Raw genomic sequence first — 20,289 nt, forward strand, 5'->3', positions numbered from 1 at the left:
ACTGGAACTAAGGGGCCTAGCCCAAACCATGAAAATCAGCCCCAGACCATTACTCCTCCTCCACCAAACTTTACAGTTGGCACTGTGCATTCGGGCAGGTAGCGTGTCGGACTGCCAGATGGCTAAGTGTGATTCATCACTCCAGAGAACGAGTTTTCACTGCTCCAGGGTCCAATGGCAGAGAGCTTTACACCACTCCAGCCGACGCTTGGCATTGTGCATGGTGATCTTAGGATTGTGTGCGGCTGCTCGGCCATGGAAACCCATGTCATGAAGCTCCCAACAAACAGTTCTTGTGCCGACGTTGCTTCCAGAGGCAGTTTGGAACAGAGTAGTGACTGTTGCGCACTATGCGCTTCAGCATTCGGCGGTCCTGTTCTGTGAGTTGGTGTTACCTACCACTTCGCGGCTGAGCTGCTGTTGCTCCTAGAGGTTTCCACTTCACAATAACTGCACTTACAGTTGACTGGGGAAGCTCTAGCAGGGCAGAAATTTGACAAACTGACTTGTTGGAAAGGTGACATCCTAAATAGGAACAGGTCATTCTACTGCCAATGTTTGTCTATGGAGCTGTGTGCTAGATTTTATACACCTGTCAGCAATGGCTATAGCTGAAATAGCTGAATCCACTCATTTGAAGGGGTGTCCACATACTTAAAAAAAATATATATAGTGTATATCTAAGTGATTGTCTCCTATGGAAACACATAGAGGTAGCCACTACCAACTACTGTCCAGAGCCGAGCAGAGCCAGCCAATGGGGGCCATTACCCTCGGTTGTTATGAGACTGCTTGTTCTCTCTCTGTGTCCAGTCTGTTTCATGATCACTGTCCGCTTTGTTTTACATTACAGTCCAATCAACGTGTTTCACAAGCTCTTTGCTCTAAACCTGAGCATGGGGATGTGGCAGCTTTCATGTGGAGGCGTCAAGAGGAGCCTGGGTAATGTGAAATTCTAAAATGGGCCCGTCACAGATGGCGCCGCTGCCGCCATCATTATTACACTCTCACAGCACGACCACACATCACAGAACACGGGGCTTTAACCCAAACCCAGACTGAGACCACAAAACACAGGGTTTTAACCCAGACCCAGACTGAGACCACAGAACACAGGGCTTTAACCCAGACTGAGATCACACATCACAGAACACAGGGCTTTAACCCAGACTGAGACTGAGACTAAGACCACACAGGGCTTTAACCCAGACCCAGACTGAGACCACAGAACACAGGGCTTTAACCCAGACTGAGACTACACATCACAGAACACAGGGCTTTAACCCAGACTGAGATCACAGAACACAGGGCTTTAACCCAGACTGAGACCACACATCACAGGGCTTTAACCCAGACTGAGACCACAGAACACAGGGCTTTAACCCAGACCCAGACTGAGACCACAGAACACAGGGCTTTAACCCAGACTGAGACCACACAACACAGGGCTTTAACCCAGACTGAGACTACACATCACAGAACACAGGGCTTTAACCCAGACTGAGACCACACATCACAGAACACAGGGCTTTAACCCAGACTGAGACCACAGAACACAGGGCTTTAACCCAGACTGAGACCACATAACACAGGGCTTTAACCCAGACTGAGACCACACATCACAGAACACAGGGCTTTAACCCAGACTGAGATCACACTCTGATCTAAGTCGAGTCTCTTTGAGACACTTTGTCACATCAGGTCATGTCCTTTTGAGGAGGGAAGATTCAAAGATGTGGGGTTCAGATATGGGTACATCCTTCCCTCACTCCTTGGGATGAGCTGTCTGCTGCATTGTAGGCATTGGTGTTATGGTCCATCTCGTACTAGGCTGGAATCAGCAATAAATTAAACAGCCTTCAAAAACAACTGGGAAGGGAATACCTAGTCAGTTCCACAACTGAACGCATTCAACCAAAATGTGTCTTCTGCATTTAACCCAACCCCTCTAAATCAGAGGGGTGCAGGGGGCTGCCTTAATCAACATCACAGCACCCAGTTGTTGATGGGGCAGATTTTTCCACCTTGCCGTCTCAGGGATTTGAACCAGCAACCTTTCGGTTACTGGCCCAAAGCTCTTAATCGCTAGGCTACCTGCCACCCTATAGTGACTAGGATTATTTATTTTACCCTTATTTTACCAGGTAGGTTGACTGAAAACACATTGTTATTTACAGCAACGACCTGGGAAATAGTTACAGGGGAGAGGAGGGGGAATGAATGAACCAATTGGAAGCTTGGGATGATAATGTGGCCATGGTGGTATGAGGGCCAGATTGTAATTAAGGCCAGCTTGGTATGAGGGCCATGGTGGTATGAGGGCCAGATTGGTATGAGGGCCAGATTGGTATGAAGGCCATGGTGGTATGAGGGCCAGATTGGTATGAGGGCCAGATTGGTATGAAGGCCATGGTGGTATGAGGGCCAGATTGGTATGAGGGCCATGGTGGTGTGAGGGCCAGATTGGTATGAGGGTAATGGTGGTGTGAGGGTCAGATTGGTATGAAGGCCATGGTGGTATAAGGGCCAGATTGGTGTGAAGGCCATGGTGGTATGAGGGCCAGATTGGTATGAGGGCCATGGTGGTATGAGGGCCAGATTGGTATGAAGGCCATGGTGGTATGAGGGCCAGATTGGTATGAGGGCCATGGTGGTGTGAGGACCAGATTGGTATGAAGGCCATGGTGGTATGAGGGCCAGATTGGTGTGAAGGTCATGGTGATATGAGGGCCAGATTGGTATGAAGGCCATGGTGGTATGAGGGCCATGGTGGTATGAGGGCCAGATTGGTATGAAGGTCATGGTGGTATGAGGGCCAGATTGGTATGAAGGCCATGGTGGTATGAGGGCCAGATTGGTATGAAGGCCATGGTGGTATGAGGGCCAGATTGGTATGAAGGCCATGGTGGTATGGGGGCCAGATTGGTATGAAGGTCATGGTGGTATGGGGGCCAGATTGGTATGAAGGTCATGGTGGTATGAGGGCCAGATTGGTATGAAGGTCATGGTGGTATGAGGGCCAGATTGGTAGGAAGGTCATGGTGGTATGAGGGCCAGATTGGTATGAAGGTCATGGTGGTATGAGGGCCAGGACACAGGGTTAACACCCCTACTCTTACTATAAAGTACCATGGGACCTTCACTGACCACAGAGAGTTAGGACACCCATTTATTGTCCTATCCGAAAGACAGCATCCTTCACAGGGCAATATCCCCAATCACTGCCCTGGGGCATTTGAATCTTTTCCAATGCCCTACCACTAGAATGATACTGTGTGATGAATATGCCAAATGAATGCATTTATAGAGTAATACAAATATGTTGTCATTAGAAAGATACATTAAGTAATTACTCATTGTATTTCCCAAGATTAGACTTATTAACGAAGCTATGGGGTAATATTAACAGTATCAGAACACTGGTTGTCAGAACGTTGGTGTCATTTTTTATTTAACTAGACAAGTCAGTTAAGAACAAATTCTTATATACAATGACGGCCTACCAGAAGGCAAAAGGCCTCCTACGGGGACGGGGGCTGGGAGTAAAAAATATAGGACAAAACACACATCACGACAAGAGCGACACCACAACACTACATAAAGAGAGACCTAAGACAACAACATAGCATGGCAGCAACACATGACAACACAGCAGGGTAGCAACACAACATGACAACAACATGGTAGCAACACGACATGGCAACAACATGGCAGCAACACAACACGGCAACAACATGGTAGCAGCACAAAACATGGCACAAACATTATTGGACACAGACAACAGCACAAAGGGCAAGAAGGTAGAGACAACAATACATCACACAAAGCAGCCACAACTGTCAGTAAGAGTGTCCATGATTGAGTCTTTGAATGAAGAGACCGAGATAAAACGGTCTAGTTTGAGTGTTTGTTGCAACTCGTTTCAGTCGCTAGCTGCAGCGAACTGAAAAGAGGAGCGACCCAGGGATGTGTGTGCTTTGGGGACCTTAAACAGAATGTGACTGGCAGAACGGGTGTTGTATGTGGAGGATGAGGGCTACAGTAGATATCTCAGATAGGGGGGAGTGAGACCTAAGAGCGTTTTATAAATAAGCATCAACCAGTGGGTCTTGTGACGGGTTTACAGAGATGACCAGTTTACAGAAGAGTATAGAGTGCAGTGATGTGTCCTATAACGAGCATTGGTGGCAAATCTGATGGCCGAATGGTAAAGAACATCTAGCCGCTCGAGAGCACCCTTACCTGCCGATCTATAAATTACGTCTCCGTAATCTAGCATGGGTAGGATGGTCATCTGAATCATGGTTAGTTTGGCAGCTGGGTTGAAAGAGGAGCGATTACGATAGAGGAAACCAAGTCTAGATTTAATCTTAGCCTGCAACTTTGATATGTGCTGAGAGAAGGACAGTGTACCGTCTAGCCATACTCCCAAGCACTTTAATGAGGTGACTACCTCAAGCTCTAAACCCTCAGAGGTACTAATCACACCTGTGGGGAGAGGGGCATTCTTCTTACCAAACCACATGACCTTTGTTTTGGAGGTGTTCAGAACAAGGTTAAGGGTAGAGAAAGCTTTGTTGTAGAGCATTTAACACAAAATCCAGGAAGGGGCCAGCTGAGTATAAGACTGCATCATCTTCATATAACTGGATGAGAGAGCTTCGTACTGCCTGAGCTATGTTGTAAATGTAAATTGAGAAGAGCGTGGAGCGTGGGACATAGCTATGAAAATCATTACTTTAACTCGTACTCTCTCGACCTCCAAATCACGGGACCGGCCCACACAATCTCACGCACGTACACACGCACACCTCATGATTGAATGCTTTAGCCTGATCCTCGGTTGCTTCCTAGCTGAATATGTGAATCCATCTTCCAAGAGGAAACCGTAGACCCAGCTCTGTAGAGAATAAGGCCCCTATAGGGTGAATGTTGACCATATGATGTTCATACAAAGGATATGAATAATTGCATCCCAATGTCCTCTTCTGTTCATACACGCATCCTTTAGCACAGTTTACATGCGTATCCCTTTTCTGACTGCAGTGCCATTTCCGCCATCTGTCTTCAGTGTTACTTAATGCAGTGCTTGATGGAGACGTATTCTCTGAGTTCCCTCGGGTGATTCTCTGCGGTTCTGTGCAGGTTATTGGCCGAGAGTATGCCAGGTTGGAGCAGGGAAAGGGGGATGCCTAGTCAGTTGTACAACTGAATGCATTCAACTGAAATGTGTCTTCCGCAATTAACCCCCAACCCCTCTGAATCAGAGAGGTGATGCTGAAAGTATGCTCCCAATGTGAAGCAGGTGTCACACTCAAGGTGCTAATATTGGGGGAGGGGACAGGGGAGGGGATCCTCCAATCTGTTGGTTACAAATCTCTCTCTTTCATCCCATACAGCCTTTTATCAATATGGTTACATAATGATCTCCTCAGACATATTGAGTAATCAGACATATTTAGTGAGGGTGGTATTTAATTGAGTATTTAATGAATGAAGAATGTGACACAGAATGAGTTGACTGACAGATGCCTTTCCCCCCCTAGGTAGCCTACTATAATTAAATCTATGACATGAAAATGTGCTAAAATTCTAAAAATTAGTTTAAAATGTGTGATACTAAAAACACACCAAAACACACAAGGAATATCAACACATTGACATTCTGCAAAATTGCCCTCATCATTAATCCTTGTGAACAACTCACCTATCACGTGCGCGAACTGTGAGAGCCAAATGACCGCGAGAAGCCCAACTCCACAGCAGCAGAACCGCTGGAACGGCCGCGGTCTCCCAGTCTGTACTGCCGTCTTCATTCCGGAGTCGGTCCCTCACCGGTCAAAACATATCTGTTTGCGATCAGGTCGGTTTCCACTTTCGCGACAAGCAGCTTGCACTAGGCTACACTTTCCCCTACAACAACTTGAATGTCAAATTAGCGGATTGTGTAAACCAGGGCTAAACCCTCGCAGACTGTGCTCAATTCGGATTACAATATTGTATTATGCCAAGGCGCACCGTGACATCCATGCCTTGAGATCACACAAGATTACAAATGGGGAGTGGGTGGGTGTAGAAGTAACGACAGCACTTACAGCATTCAGATCGGTAGATAGATTGAAAGGTCGGTGACAGCAGAAGCAGGTTTAAACCAAAGAGTTGAGGCGGTGGCAAACGACTGGCTCTGAAGTCGTGTCCGTCGTGTTGTGCGCTCCGTTAAAAGTGGGAACCACTAGGCGGCGACATGCAATACATAGAGCAACAAAACAACATAGAAAACAGTGCTCAGGACGATTTTTCAAAGACAAGTCGATGTCCTCAAGCAACCAGTGTGACAATTTGACACCTGAACATAGTGGAAGGAATTCTTCATCAGCTCTGGATGTATAATAGACACTAGTAGACGTACTAATGTACTACTGTAGTCAAACAACACAAGGGATGTGGTTGGCGAAGTGTAAAATTGGCCCGGGCTAAACATTTTCACAGACATTATATCTGAACAGGAGAGAGGCCGTTTCTTCCCTCTCTCCACACACACACGCGCTCATCCCGAGACAGACACCCGTGCATGCTGTCTATGTTTACAGAACATCCACGAGTACAACCTGCATTAAGTCCTTGTGCTACGGTATGTCTGGCACACGTTTTCCTCTGGCCCCTAGTGAAGATTCTGCCCGCTGCTCCAACCCCAAATAAAGACATAAAGCCACGGTATTGTTGTCGTCAGCCCTTCTCCAGGTGTCAGGCCAGGGAAGATAAAGAGCCTCACCGCGGCCGGTGTTTACGAAAGCTTTCCAGGGGACACAGTTCAGGGAAGTGTTTGTGTTATGTTGTCTCCACTTGTTATGGACCATGCTTGTGTGGAACGAGACTGGAAACATGTGTTTGCCTTTCTGTATACTGTATGCACTCAGGAAGACATTTAGCACAATCCCACACAGGGCTCGGTGTTCTGTAGTGTTTAGTGTGTGCATGTGCATGCATATGCACGAGGAGAGTGTGCATGCACTATATAGTAAATTCCAGAGGAGTTCCGTTAAATAAACACTTCCCTTTCTATATTTAGTCATGTTGTCATTACTCACTCTGTGACTTGTGTTTCGCGTGCAGTAAAACGTCTCAGACCGATGGCGATGCTCTCCGTGTCTAGTGTGTACAGTCACCTATAGAAAGTCCTACATCTACTTCTGAATGGATCCGTTACACGGGATGATGCTGATCACATGCAAACGTAATGTAGGCTATTCAACTGTGGACGGTCCAGTTATTGGATGACTGCAGTCGGGGTTGTGTTGCGTGTGAATGACCCGGCGGAGTGAAATGATGTCGAGGTTGTAACACACTGCAGTAAAGGTGTCAGGGCTCATCTGGAGTGATCATGTTGTTGTCACATTATTGTCAACAGGTGGCTTTTTACAAGTCTGAGTCGCATCAAAAGAACAATCCTCCGTTGGACATTCCCGACATTCCCGACACTGCCACTTCTCAGGCCTCACAAAGAAAGAGACACTGACAATCATAGCATTGATACACCAACCACTTCGAAAGGTACAGAGGAATCTTTATTGCCATGAGCCCTCCAGTTCACAGTACATGAACAACATTTAGTCAATTTACTCTTCTCGTGGATGACATAACAGGTGAAGGTGGCATCATACTGAAACCATGTTTTGTCACAGCACATTCCCTCAGTGTGCCACTGCCTGGCTATGGTAACGTCAGCTCTTTAACTGGCTGAGCAGAGTGCATAGTGCGTGCTACCGTTGTGACATGAGCGACGTGTGGCCAGGCCTCCCATAAACCTACACTGGGGATGTGATGTTGTGTGTGGTTCCACTGGTAATAATGTACTGTATTCTATCATCCTTACTGTATGGCCACATGAATACATCCCATTCTACAACAGCAGCAAAGAGATGACAAGGTGGAAGTAGGGCACACACTGTACGGAGAGCATTGGTTTCCTGTAAGGATGATGCAATGACATATAAGGCAAACAAATAAGAGGGTAAAAGAAAAACAACTGGTCATTGGTTTCCTCTCCTACAGCATGGATGGGAGGAGGCAACAACCACAATGTCTCTACCAGGGATCATTCTCACAGGTTTACTATTGGCCGGGTGGAGATCGTTTGCCAGCTGATGTAGCCTAGAGCAGGTGAGTGAAAGGACTACTGCATTGTTACCATCTGCAATGTGTTGTTATGGGTCACTCAGGCATACAAGGTGTTGTTAGGGGTCACTCAGGGATACAAGGTGTTGTTAGGGGTCACTCGGGGATCAAGGTGTTCTTAGGAGTCACTCAGGCATACAAGGTGTTGTTAGGGGTCACTCAGGCATACAATGTGTTGTTAGGGGTCACTCAGACATACAAGGTGTTGTTAGGGGTCACTCAGGGATACAAGGTGTTGTTAGGGGTCACTCGGGCATACAATGTGTTGTTAGGGGTCACTCAGGCATACAAGGTGTTGTTAGGGGTCACTCAGGAATACAAGGTGTTGTTAGGAGTCACTTGGGCATACAAGGTGTTGTTAGGGGTCACTCAGGCATACAATGTGTTGTTAGGGGTCACTCAGGAATACAAGGTGTTGTTAGGAGTCACTCGGGCATACAAGGTGTTGTTAGGGGTCACTCGGGCATACAAGGTGTTGTTAGGGGTCACTCAGGCATACAATGTGTTGTTAGGGGTCACTCAGGCATACAAGGTGTTGTTAGGGGTCACTCAGGGATACTTTTTGTGATACATAAATGGAGGTTCAAAGTGCACTGGATGGTTCATGTCCAAATGATTATGGAAAGTTATGTTTTTATGCATCGAATGATTGTGATTCAATAAGGTTGGAGATGCTGGTCTTAAACCAGCGCTATACGGATCATTTCCTTTAACCTAACAAAAGCAAACACACTTCATATCGTCTTCATATAACCTTTATGACACTTTCCTGGGGTCCCTAAACCCATCTTTTTGATTTAATGGCCATAGATCCTCCGGGAGGGTTGACGAGCAGACCCTGGAGAGACCCCATACCAACCAACCCTACATCTACCACTGTCATGTGGCAGACACACCTGTCTATCCTGCAGGATACAGGACAACCCGACACTGTCTGAAAACAATGACCATGAAGAACAGAAATGAATACACCACGCTGAGTTACCATACATTACAATTTCAGGTAGGCACAATGTCTGAGAGAGAAGCCTTCACATGAACCAGTCTGACCATGTTGTCTGTCCTGTCCTCTCTGGAGAGTCCCAGAGTCACTCTTTAAGGCGTACCTAGTGGCATTAGAGACCTTATTGAACGTGAACGTAGGAGCTCTGAATGAATAGCTCAATACTAGAATGATAACGATAGCCATTATCGTTTCCCCAAGAAATACTATAACACTGCAGAAATATTTGACCTCTTGTCTTCTTGTATTTGAATGTATATATAAAAACAGATTCTTCCTTAAAACCAACCCCTATCATACCATTTGAACTTTATAGCACATCTAATTGCTGCCTCCCTCCCCTTGTATTGACACATCTAACAGGGAATTCCACATTTGCAAGATTAATAAGTTATTACATTTTTTTTGTTATTTTTTTGTTACATACATACACACACACAGAGAGGGGAGCTAGGAAGTGACCTGGTGCATTATCAAGCTTCATCAACCTCCTACAATCTACAGAACTATACAGAAGAACACAGTAAAACATCAGCTATTCTTACACTTCTCCACTCTGCTAATCATTTCCAACAACAAGGCATCACCATTTTAAACAGCCTGGCTCAAACTGCCTGTTTGGGCACATTTACACTGGGCTCCATATTAAACCATCCTGCAATTGAGGGCATACACAACCAAATGTACTAAGTAGCACTGAGCAGTTCAGCTGTACATGTTGTCTTCACATATAGATAAAGTTTAGATTTATAATTTAATTTGAATATATCATTATCTGCTGGTACCGGGTAATCACAGTGACTCTAAAATAAAATTACAAGAGGAAGTAAAATAGTATATACAACAAACAAGAGCTTTTTGTTTGGCATCCCTTACAGAGCTGTACAACACAGCTGGGTCCAGTGGTTTGAGTTGGGTGTAGGAGAGCTGCCTTGGCATCTTTTGGCAGAACAGTCTTGGAGGAGGAATAATCCCGTTCTCCTCTGATCTCACATTGTTATTGGCGTCATCAGCAGTGGACCTGAAGGTGAGGTGGGGTGAGGTGAAGTGGTGAGATCAAATCCACTTAAATGTTTCAAGCAAGGCATGAACCTGGGCAGGAGGTTAAATATGTGCCCTGTCCCATGCCGATATAGGTGATGCTAAAAGTGCAAGAACAACACAGAAACACACATACAGTAGGTACACAGACAAAAAGGGTGAAATGGGGGAATCCCTCACCCACAGGTAACCACTCCATTCTGGATTCATTTCAAATACACTGAATTGTCATTGTGGCCATCAAACACAACATATATTGTAACACAGAAGGCTGTGTTCACTAAAGAAATCCTGTCCAGTTCACATTAAATCCCTACAATAGTTTTGTCTAAAAGGAGAGCTGCCTTATGACAATGCATGGTTCAGTCCAGCAGGAGGTGCACTTTCTACAGCATAGCTTCTACAGCCAGTCAGCCAGTCTTTCAGGGATGACGAGGATCTCCCCCATTGTTTCATCCTCGGCAGAGGTGTTATCCACTTGAATATCTGTTTCAACTCAATCAGAATTAATTTGGTGAGTCAATTCCCTTATAAATAAATTGTGTCTCATTCACTGGAAGCAGACGTGGAATACTCAAGTCCACCACCCTTGAAATTAAGCTGAGGAGGTATGGAGAGGAGAGAATGGTGTCTCTACCCAATGAATGAACCATTCCGTGAGAATGTTGGCAGAGAGAGGCAGGGTCAGTATGCATCATTCCATCTTTTCCAGCAGGCTGCCTGCAGGCATGCAATTGTCATGTTCCCTTTTCCCTGTGTAATATGTAGCCCAAAGGCCCTCCACTCTAAGGGTGCCCAGCTGAACTGCTCTCGGTCCGAGACGCTGCATATCATGGCGTGGGTTGAGCAGAGAGGGGAGGGAGACTACTGTTTACATACGTACCTCATGAGACATACACACACGCTTTGTGTCAATTGAAATAAACAGCCACCAAACATGCTGCACACGTGCCTCTTCATCTAAATCAACTGGGTTGTTTTAAGCAATTGCTATTCTGCCCAACTTGTCAAGTATGTGAAGCAAGATAAAAGAACCATAGTGACGGCACACACACACACACACACACTCACTTGCGCACACTCAAGGTACAAAACACACTCTTGGGTAAAGCACAACCATTAGTCAATCTATTGGGAGGACTATCAGATGGTGAGAAATGTTTCAGAGTTGTTTTTTGAGTTGACTCCGTCCTCATGGGCTTGCCCAGAGGTAAAATGTCATCCGACAGAATGCGGAGTATTATGCATGTGTGGTGTAGAGCAGGTTGATGTACTGTGCTGGTGTGTTTTTATACAATATTGAATGTGCAGTGTGTTTGTGATCTGTGTGCGATCATCTGTGTGTGTTTGTGTGTGATCTGTGTGTGTTTGTGTGTGTGTGTGTGTGTGTGTGTGTGTGTGTGTGTGTGTGTGTGTGTGTGTGTGTGTGTGTACACAGTGTGCACTGTGGTGGAGCTAACAGGGCTTGTTGACATTGCACAGCAGCTCGGTGACTTTGATGAGGCGGGACACGGTGCTCTGGGATTCCTCCTGCAGCCGCTGGTTATTCTGCCTGAGGCTCTGCACCTCGGCCTGCAGCACCGCCTTGTCCTCCTTCTCCTGCCAGGGAGCGGCACACAACAACACCCGTCTGTCAGACCACCATGGCTGGGATGGATGGAGGGGTGAGAGGGGGCTGGGTATGGGTGGAGGAGGGTGAGGGGTGGCTGCATTGAGTGGACAAGACTGCAGGCACACACAGACAGAGGGGTTCACAAACATACAAGCCTTATAGTGGTGGAGGCAGTGCAAGACTGGGTACTGGAGAAGCACACACACACATACCAGATGCTTGCACGCACGCACATACACGCAAATACAAACCAATTACCTTCCATAAAAGCACTCCATGGGGAGAGGTGGCGTATAGAGGAAATGTTCAAACGGATTTACTATGGCAACCACTTGTTCGAGACCATACAACCAATTAATAAATCAATCTCTAATTAAAGACCCAGTGCAGTCAACAACTAGACTTTCCTGTGTTTTATATATATTTCCACACTATGAGGTAGGAATAATACTGTGAAAAGTTTGATAATGCCCTTTTAGAGAGCTGTTTGAAAAGACTGCCTGAAATGTCAGCATGTTTTGGTGGTATGGAGTTTTGGCCTGCCCGGTGACATCACAGTTAATAGACCAGTAAGAAAGAGAGTTCCAAACCTCTCTGCCAATAACAGCTACTTTTTAGTTCTCCCCACTCCCAGACCACACCCAGACAGTCATAGTAAAATTCTTGCTTGAGGAATTGCTCTTTGCCAAGAAGCTATTTTTATTTCTTTATGACCATTATTTTTGATTTTATTATTTTACCCCTTTTTCATGGTATCCAATTGGTAGTTACAGTCCTGTCCCATCGCTGCAACTCCCGTACGGACTCGGGAGAGGCGAAGGTCGAGAGCTGTGCGTCCTCCAAAACACAGCCCAGCTGCTTCTTGACACAATGCCCGCTTAGCCCAGAAGCCAGCCACACCAATGTGTCGGAGGAAGCACTGTACACCTGGTGACCGTGTCAGTGCATTTCGTCTGGCCTGCCACAGGAGTTGCTAGGGCGCGATGGGACAGGAACATCCCTGCTGGCCAAACCCTCCCCTAACCTGGACAACGCTGGGCCCTTTTGTGCACCGCCCCATGGGTCTCCCAGTCGTGGCCGGCTGCGACAGAGCCTGGACTCAAACCAGGTTCTCTAGTGGCACAACTAGCACTGCAGAGCCTTAGACCACTGCGCCATTCGGGAGGCCCCTTTTTGACCCTTTTAATTGAAAACAATCACAGTAAAACAGCTCCGTTGGACCTTTAAACGAGAGCAGAGGAATTGCCATAACATGTTTAATGTTATACAAGTGAAATGTCTCTAAAGACTCAAACTCCAAAATGACAGGAATTCCTAATCTAGCAAACAGCAGGGGTCACCCTAATCCCTCACTATTTGGAACTGAGTTTGAAATCAGCTACTGCAACTTTCAGAGCAGTGATTTGCCATAGTAAATGCTTCCTGTTTGCTATGTTATACACGGTAGCAACAGAGACGGGAAACCAGAGACTCAGGGTAGACAAACAGACAGGGGCAACTACCACTACAACCAGTTTTGCCAACTGTATTCCTATCACACCACCTTTAACTGACTTTTTGTAACCCTCCAAAAGAGATGTGCGTTGCCACATCTGCTGTTCACTTGCAGAACAAAGTCATTGATCAATAAAGAAAGATTGCTTCATTGCAGAAAGTTGGCAACACTGGGTGCAGAGTAATATGCCAGATCCCTTTACGGAAAAAGTGTTACAAAATGACATGTTCTCATGTGACCACGTGCTTTTATGTGAAGTGAATGTGACAACGTGACGACATGTAAAGCGACATGTGACAACACGAAACTACACATGTGAAAATGTGATCACGTGTGAAATGTTCCGATCATGTGATTTTGTGAAATCATGTGGTGTTTCTGTAAGGGATTCGCCGCAGTGGATAAGGGGTTTGAGCAATGGTATGAAATGTAAGCTCATTGTAACTTAATCTTCGATAAGTACAGCGTGCCATGAGTGAGCGAGCTATACTTAGCTTGGGCCAATTAGCTTGGTGATTGGATTTATTCAAACTCAATCAAAAAAAAAAAATGGAATGAATGCAATGTAATATTGCCTCCACACACCATTGCCTTGTGTGATGGTGTTGATTTATTTGATTGTCTATACGGAGAATGGGTTCTAACCCTGACTGACTCCAGTGTTGTCTGTCTGTCTGCTGTGTTGTGAGTCGTGGGACTCACAAAACATTGACAATAACAATGAATGATAGCTGAAACCAGTTAGGTATTATCATCAATCTGGGTCAATAGGAATTCTCTTTGGTAGCAGCAGTACTGTATGGTCTTGCTGGTTCAACTCCCTAGTGGGCCATAGTGCAACTGTGCCCTAAAGCAAATCAATTAACCTGGAATAACCAGTACTCAGCTTTATAATTGGAAAATAAACTGATGAGATTGTAACTCACACAGAAAGCAAAGGAACACATTCTCATCGCCACATCAGATGATTTTGCTCAAATCTGTACTAGCTCAGCTGTAAACCCTCCCCTTCTTGGCAGTCATGGACAGAAACCAAAGACTAACCAAAAGTAGTCTAGGTGACACAGCACACTTCTGAATGGAACCCAACTAGCTCCTCCCACAGTCTTCGGTGAGTCCTATTTCTACTGGCCCTACTATGGGACTGGGAGAGCCTAGAACCAACCATGCTCACTCACTCACTCTCCCAGGGCAGAGGGTAAACAACAGAGAAAAGTGGAAAGGGGTCATCTGATGTGGTAGTTCTCTGTTAGATCGTCCTCCTTGGTTCATTGTCCCTGACTGTCAATGTCTCTGTGTTGTGTAAATTGATGATAATACTGTGTTAATGGTGCGTTTTCCGAGGAAGCGTAGGGAGTTACAGACAAAAACAGAGGGTAAGACTTTGGTTATGTTGGTGTTATAGCCACAGGGTTTGTGACCAGAAATTCTGCAGAGTTTGATTCTTTTGAGTTTGATTCTTTTGAGTTTGATTCTTTTGAGTTTGATTCTTTTGAGTTTGATTCTTTTGAGTTTGATTCTTTTGTGTGCTTTATGTCTCACGTGTTTCAAGAACCAAGTTGAGCGAATAGCATTTGCACAAAAAAATCCTTGGAATGTCATTCACTTAGTCGGATGCCAGCTTAAAACTCTGGCAGTGTGGCGTCTCTTGGATATATGAGTGGTGAAAAGGACTTGGTTGGAGGGGATATAGCGCACACTGCATACCACAGGGTTTCATTTGACCTTCGAGATTATACAGTCTCGTTACTGTAACACAGGATTCACGTTTCACCCAATTGAGAATGTGTTTAAGGACGCTCGGGAGGCTTCCAAACTCTCTCTCTCTCTCTCTCTCTCCCCCCTTCTTTCGCTCTTTCTCTCTCTCCCTTTCTCCAATGTGCTTCTTCCTTTTACATTACAAGAGTAACCAGTCATTCGGCGGTTGTGAGGACTTCAAAAGGTATCCCCAAGTCTCCGTGTTTCCCAGAGAAGAGCTGGTAACGGGGTGAGGAACATAGTGCTAAGAGATCCAGAGGCTGCACACAGGGATGACTGACAGCCTGTCAGACTTTCAGGGTTGTGAGGAGGAACTTCACTTCCAATGTTTCACATCCATGAAGGACCCTAGTGGTGGATTTGGGTTATTGGGTTAATGAATTCGGGGCCCGTTTTTTAGTAGTTCTATTTCCAATTGTTATTGTTCTGTTGTCTTAACACAACAGCAGAGGACACATCTCGTGCTTTTACTTGCCTCTGCTGCCATTTGGTCGCTTGGTGTTGAGAGAGTGAGCATGCTTGCCCAATGTCACTCCAGCCAATCTTCTCATCTCCTCTGTTCACCTGCCCAATGACAAGACAGGTTTCTTTTGCTTGTCCCGCCTGCTGCCCACCCTACCTCTACATTCCCTCTGTGTGTTTGTGTGTTTGCAGTAGGACTCAGGGGGTTGGGGGAGGCGGAGGGAGGGGGGGGGGTCACTGTGTGGGCAGGATGCTGTGAGGGGGGTCTGGGGAGGGGCTGTGGTTGGCCATCTGAATGGGGAGTACCTTTTGCAGGTCGTCCTGCAGCCTCTTCAGCATGTCCTCCAGCTGGGAAACCTTCTCCATGTGGCCAGGGGAGTCACTACAGGGACATGGGAGAGAGACACACACTCAGCATAATGCACAGACAGGTAACTGCCAAAATACAGGAAACACCAACATAAAGTGTCTTAATAGGGCATTGGGCCACCCTGAGCTGCCAGAAGAGCTCCAATGCACCTTGGGATAGATTCTAAGGTGTCTGGAAATCTATTGGAGGGATGTGACACTATTAACTCAATAACCACCCCTGTGTGGAAGCACCTTTGTACCCTTTGTATCCCTCATTTACTCAAGCGTTTCCATTATTTAGATTTAGTCAGTTACCTGTAGTTCGGTAGTGTCTGTATGTGTTAGCAGTAGGGATCCTTTCTTTTGGTTTGGTGTGTGTATGAGAAGACCGTGAGTAAACACGTGTATGTATGTGAGCAAGAGAGACATGGGGTCAGAATGGGAGAGACAATAAGGAGGGAATGGGCTGCCAGGGAAACGCCACCACACGGAATCAAGGAGGGAGGCTGATGCACTGACTAAATCAGAAAGACAATACATGACAGAACAGAGAACGAGTGTTAGTCAGTTCTTCAAGAAAGAGAAAAAAAGCGTGAGAGACGATGAAGAGCGAGATAAGGACAGGCAACATGCCAGTGAGCCAGTATCATGATGAGCAACAGAGGCTGAACTATGAGAACTGTTCAACAGTCCATCTCTGAATCAGAAACTCCCACAGACACAGATCCACACAATGAGTCAGACACCATTTGGAGTTCACATACAGAGAGAAATATGCAGAGGTCTACAGTGACCCACTGTGTGTGTGTGTGTGTGTGTGTGTGTGTATAGCTGGAGACTCAAACCCACCTGTCCTTCATGTCCTTTAGCTTGCCATCTGTCAGGGAGTCTGCTCCTTGGGTCCCATCTCCTGCTTTACGATCTGAAACATGACACATCACTCAACCGTGTTAGTCACCGAGCTCAACCACACAGTCATATAGACTGAATAGAAAATGTACCATGTTTCATTTTCAACACTGCCACGATTGCCATTTCCAGTGATAATGTGTAAAATATAACAGATGTAGATGTATTTAGTAAAATAAAATATAAATCATCTGTTGTAATCCCCCGCAGATGTTTTCTTACCTTCCTGTGACAAGGCCTCCAGGATGCCGCGACAGGCGGAGGCTAGATCAGCTATCGACTGCCACTCCTCCTCTGAGGAATCTGTGTTCTCGGACAGGACTGAGAGAGAAAACAGGGTTTCAATGTGCTTTCATCACAAAAGCATATCTCTGAGGGGAGTAGCAGAACATGAATGTATGTAGGACAATACAGTTTGACAACACAATAGAATTGTGGGATTTATGAGCAGGCAAATTCTCTGGTTTAACAATGACAAAGAGCCACCACCAGGGGGTGGTATCATGATGCTTTGCCGCCTCGGTGGCACTGGCCGACTAGCTGCAGCGCGAGAGGGAGAAGTGGGTTCTTTCCATCTCTGTGTGTGACTGACTTCTGGAGTGTGGGGAGGGAAACGGAGATAATCTCCTCCGAAAAAAACAAAGTATTTGCTGAGGGGATGAGTGTGTGTGCTCTTATAGAAATATGAGTTGCATAGCCTCACGGCAGAGAGAGAGAGAGAGAGAGAGAGAGAGAGCAGATGGTCCAAAAGGGATCCCTGATTTGAAGCAACCTAAAGCCCACCCCTCCCACCCTCCATCTGTCCCTCCTTTAGACTGGAGCTCGTAGGGGGTGGTAGAGGGGCGGGGGGCATATTGGGTTAGGGGATAGGGGGCAGCCAAGATGAAAGAAGAGGGACAAAGGGGATGGAAGGCAGGGCTAAATGAGGATAATGAGAAGAGGGGTTTAGGGGAGAAAGGGTCCGGAGGCTAAAAACGGATTTGAGGCTCAATTAAAGCGGAGAACATTTTTGAACAGTTGTAATTGTTCAATTTCAGCACCATTCCGCCTGGCCTTATCAGCTGGCACAGGGTCTGCGCAGAGGACTTTTGTTTCAGACAGCTGCCTGTCCGTCCGATCAGCCTCCTAGCCATGCCTTCACACTCCTCCTCTTATCATAGCGACTCATCTCTCACTCTTTACAGCTTCTCTCTTTTGTTTGACTGCTCTCCCTCTCAAGCTGTTGGTTGCTGTGGCAGAGGAACAACGGTGTGTTCCTTGTCGATTATGAGCGTTATCAAGATCATTGAGGAGATCCCTCTTCGCTACCGCCCATGCATGCATGCAGAAATACATAGGAAGTGGGATTCATAACACATCACCAACCTCATCTCGACAAAGGAAGTCTAGCTAGAAGTTGACATTTGAGGATATGTTGATGGTTTAGAGGTGTGCGAGGACATTTGAGAGGAATGGGATGGTTACAGAGGACAGAGTGAGCGGTGTGGTGGAACACCCACTCTTGGTGATGGAGTTGTGTAGGCTCAAAGCTCGGGAGTTCCTCTCTGTTCTGTCCAGACACGACAACCGGGCGGAGGACAGGGAAGGGTCCCTCGCTAACGTCCTCTCCTCACCCAACTCAGCCCCTACAAACTAGAGAGAGAGAGATTGAGAGAGAGAGAGAGAGAGAGAGAGAGAGAGAGAGAGAGAGAGAGAGAGAGAAAGAGAGAAGAGGGTTAGAGGTTTATCGAATAGGGAACCTTCAACAGATCACTCACCAGGTGTTTGTCCGTGTGTGTCTCTGTACCTGCTCCTCGTCCAGGGGCACCTTGGGTTTAACAGCCAGGATGAGGTCAGGCGTGGCGTCTCTCAGCTCCCCTGGGTTCTCATAGATGTGACGTTCCATCTTCACACCCACGTTGTCATACACATGCCTGTCACAGAGAGACACGGGGAGATTGAGACATACATTATAAATCCGCTGTTTATACAAATTACTTTCCAATCCAATCTGGAGGGCAAACTGGTTAACCTAGTAATCTTCAGGATAGCTCAAATTTGGGCTAAGATTTGAGTTTAGCAGTCTGCTTCTGCTTACTGTGAAACCATAAATACACACGCACAAAGTAATACCTCGTAAAACCAACCGTCTTAACGCAGGATGACTAGGATGCAGGGCTTGACATGAACTTTTTTTTCAATTTATCCTTGCGACAAGCAGAACAGATTTTTTACTTGTCTGAAAGCTGAAGTCATTTGCCCCCCCCCTAAAAAAAAAGGTCTGTAACACCATTTTTACATAATTGTATGATGCAAAGAACCCCTTTACAAAATAAAATGCATTCTTATCTTTTTTTACGATAGAGAATCAGACAAAAATATAGGCTACCGTCTTTGCATATTCAAGCCTGTCTCAAAATACAACACGGCCTTTTTAAGACTCTCGTGGAGGATGGTGACCACCCTTGGTCGCCTATAAAATATTGAAACATTACAATTACAACCAAATACTTTTTATGTCTTTATAAAATAAATTCTCTCCACGGCTCTATACATTTATGTCGTTCCATTGTCCCTGAGACGATAAAAAATATGTTGAAAGTTAAAAACTCTGGGACAGTTCTGGGGCGAGAGACCCCAAATAGAGCCCCAAAAATTATACAGCCAAAAAATTTTTGTATAAATATTTATAAAATATTTTAAAAAGCAATGAGGCTGATGCAACAGACCAGACCATTAAGCTTAACATTTCGATAAAGTTTCTATATTATAAAGCTCAACAATGCACACTTGGCGGTAGGCTACATGCAAATGTTTCAAAATGTAAAAACACCTTTCTCAAAAGCGCACCACAAAGCACACCACAAAGCACACCACAAAGCACACCACAAAGAACACCACAAAGCGCACCACAAAGCACACCACAAAGCGCACCACAAAGCACACCACAAAGCACAGCACATGTGGTTCTATGTGACAGAGATGAAAATATATGTTCGAAAGTAAGAGGGGAGATCTAAGGATGCTTCAACTAGCATGAGTTACCAATATGACTAGGATAATAAATCATGTGGATTTGAAAACCAATAGAACATGAGAGAAATGCTGGTTTCTATGTCATATTAAGTGTTTCTAAAATAATTCTCTCAACATTTCTATGGTCCTATTTTGGCTAGGATACTTTGAAACAAGGTAATACATGCATCATAAAATGACACGAAACGTCCAGGTTTTAAACAATTACGTTTATTTTTAAATAGTTTCAAAATGCTGACCCCTCCGACTCTCCGGACCGGTTTGCCGTGCCTGGAGTTCAAAATCAAGCGCTTAAAGGTTCATGTTAATTTTACTTCATTATATTTGTCAAACATGACTGGTGTTTAGCCTATATTTATGGAATTAAAAGGCTCATTAAAGTTTGGCTACATTTTCTAAGGCCTCCCTCATGTCATTATCGGTTTGGACATGAGGCTGTAGCCAATATGCATTTCACCTACACTTTGA

At 45.6% G+C, this 20,289-nt stretch overlaps 2 protein-coding genes across 14 annotated transcripts in view; both read right to left on the reverse strand.

Moving 5' to 3' along the window:
• The window catches only part of LOC115135612 (sodium/potassium/calcium exchanger 3-like), a 31,052-nt gene extending 24,590 nt beyond the window's left edge, over positions 1–6,462 (reverse strand). Inside the window, exon 1 of one of the 3 annotated variants that reach the window (XM_029670503.2) lies at positions 5,708–6,462. In XM_029670503.2, the coding sequence (XP_029526363.1) occupies positions 5,708–5,816 (109 nt within the window). In that variant the 5' untranslated portion in view covers positions 5,817–6,462. The remainder of the gene's footprint in view (positions 1–5,707) is intronic. The other 2 variants (XM_029670501.2, XM_029670502.2) reach the window with 2 other exon arrangements.
• A 1,085-nt stretch (positions 6,463–7,547) lies between these two features.
• Positions 7,548–20,289, reverse strand: part of LOC115135594 (signal-induced proliferation-associated 1-like protein 1) — a 46,294-nt gene continuing 33,552 nt past the window's right edge. For 6 of the 11 annotated variants that reach the window (XM_029670450.2, XM_029670444.2, XM_029670448.2 and 3 more), the window contains exons 11-16: positions 18,593–18,719; positions 18,306–18,438; positions 17,029–17,127; positions 16,747–16,819; positions 15,853–15,928; positions 7,548–11,944 (exon numbers count right to left, since the gene is read on the reverse strand). In XM_029670450.2, the coding sequence (XP_029526310.1) occupies positions 11,675–11,944; positions 15,853–15,928; positions 16,747–16,819; positions 17,029–17,127; positions 18,306–18,438; positions 18,593–18,719 (778 nt within the window). In that variant the 3' untranslated portion in view covers positions 7,548–11,674. Of the gene's footprint in view, positions 11,945–15,852; positions 15,929–16,746; positions 16,820–17,028; positions 17,128–18,305; positions 18,439–18,563; positions 18,720–20,289 lie in introns of those variants that run through there. The other 5 variants (XM_029670457.2, XM_029670454.2, XM_029670453.2 and 2 more) reach the window with 5 other exon arrangements.

This window comes from Oncorhynchus nerka, linkage group LG10 (assembly GCF_034236695.1).
Source record: "Oncorhynchus nerka isolate Pitt River linkage group LG10, Oner_Uvic_2.0, whole genome shotgun sequence".
In the NCBI taxonomy this organism is placed as follows: domain Eukaryota; kingdom Metazoa; phylum Chordata; class Actinopteri; order Salmoniformes; family Salmonidae; genus Oncorhynchus; species Oncorhynchus nerka.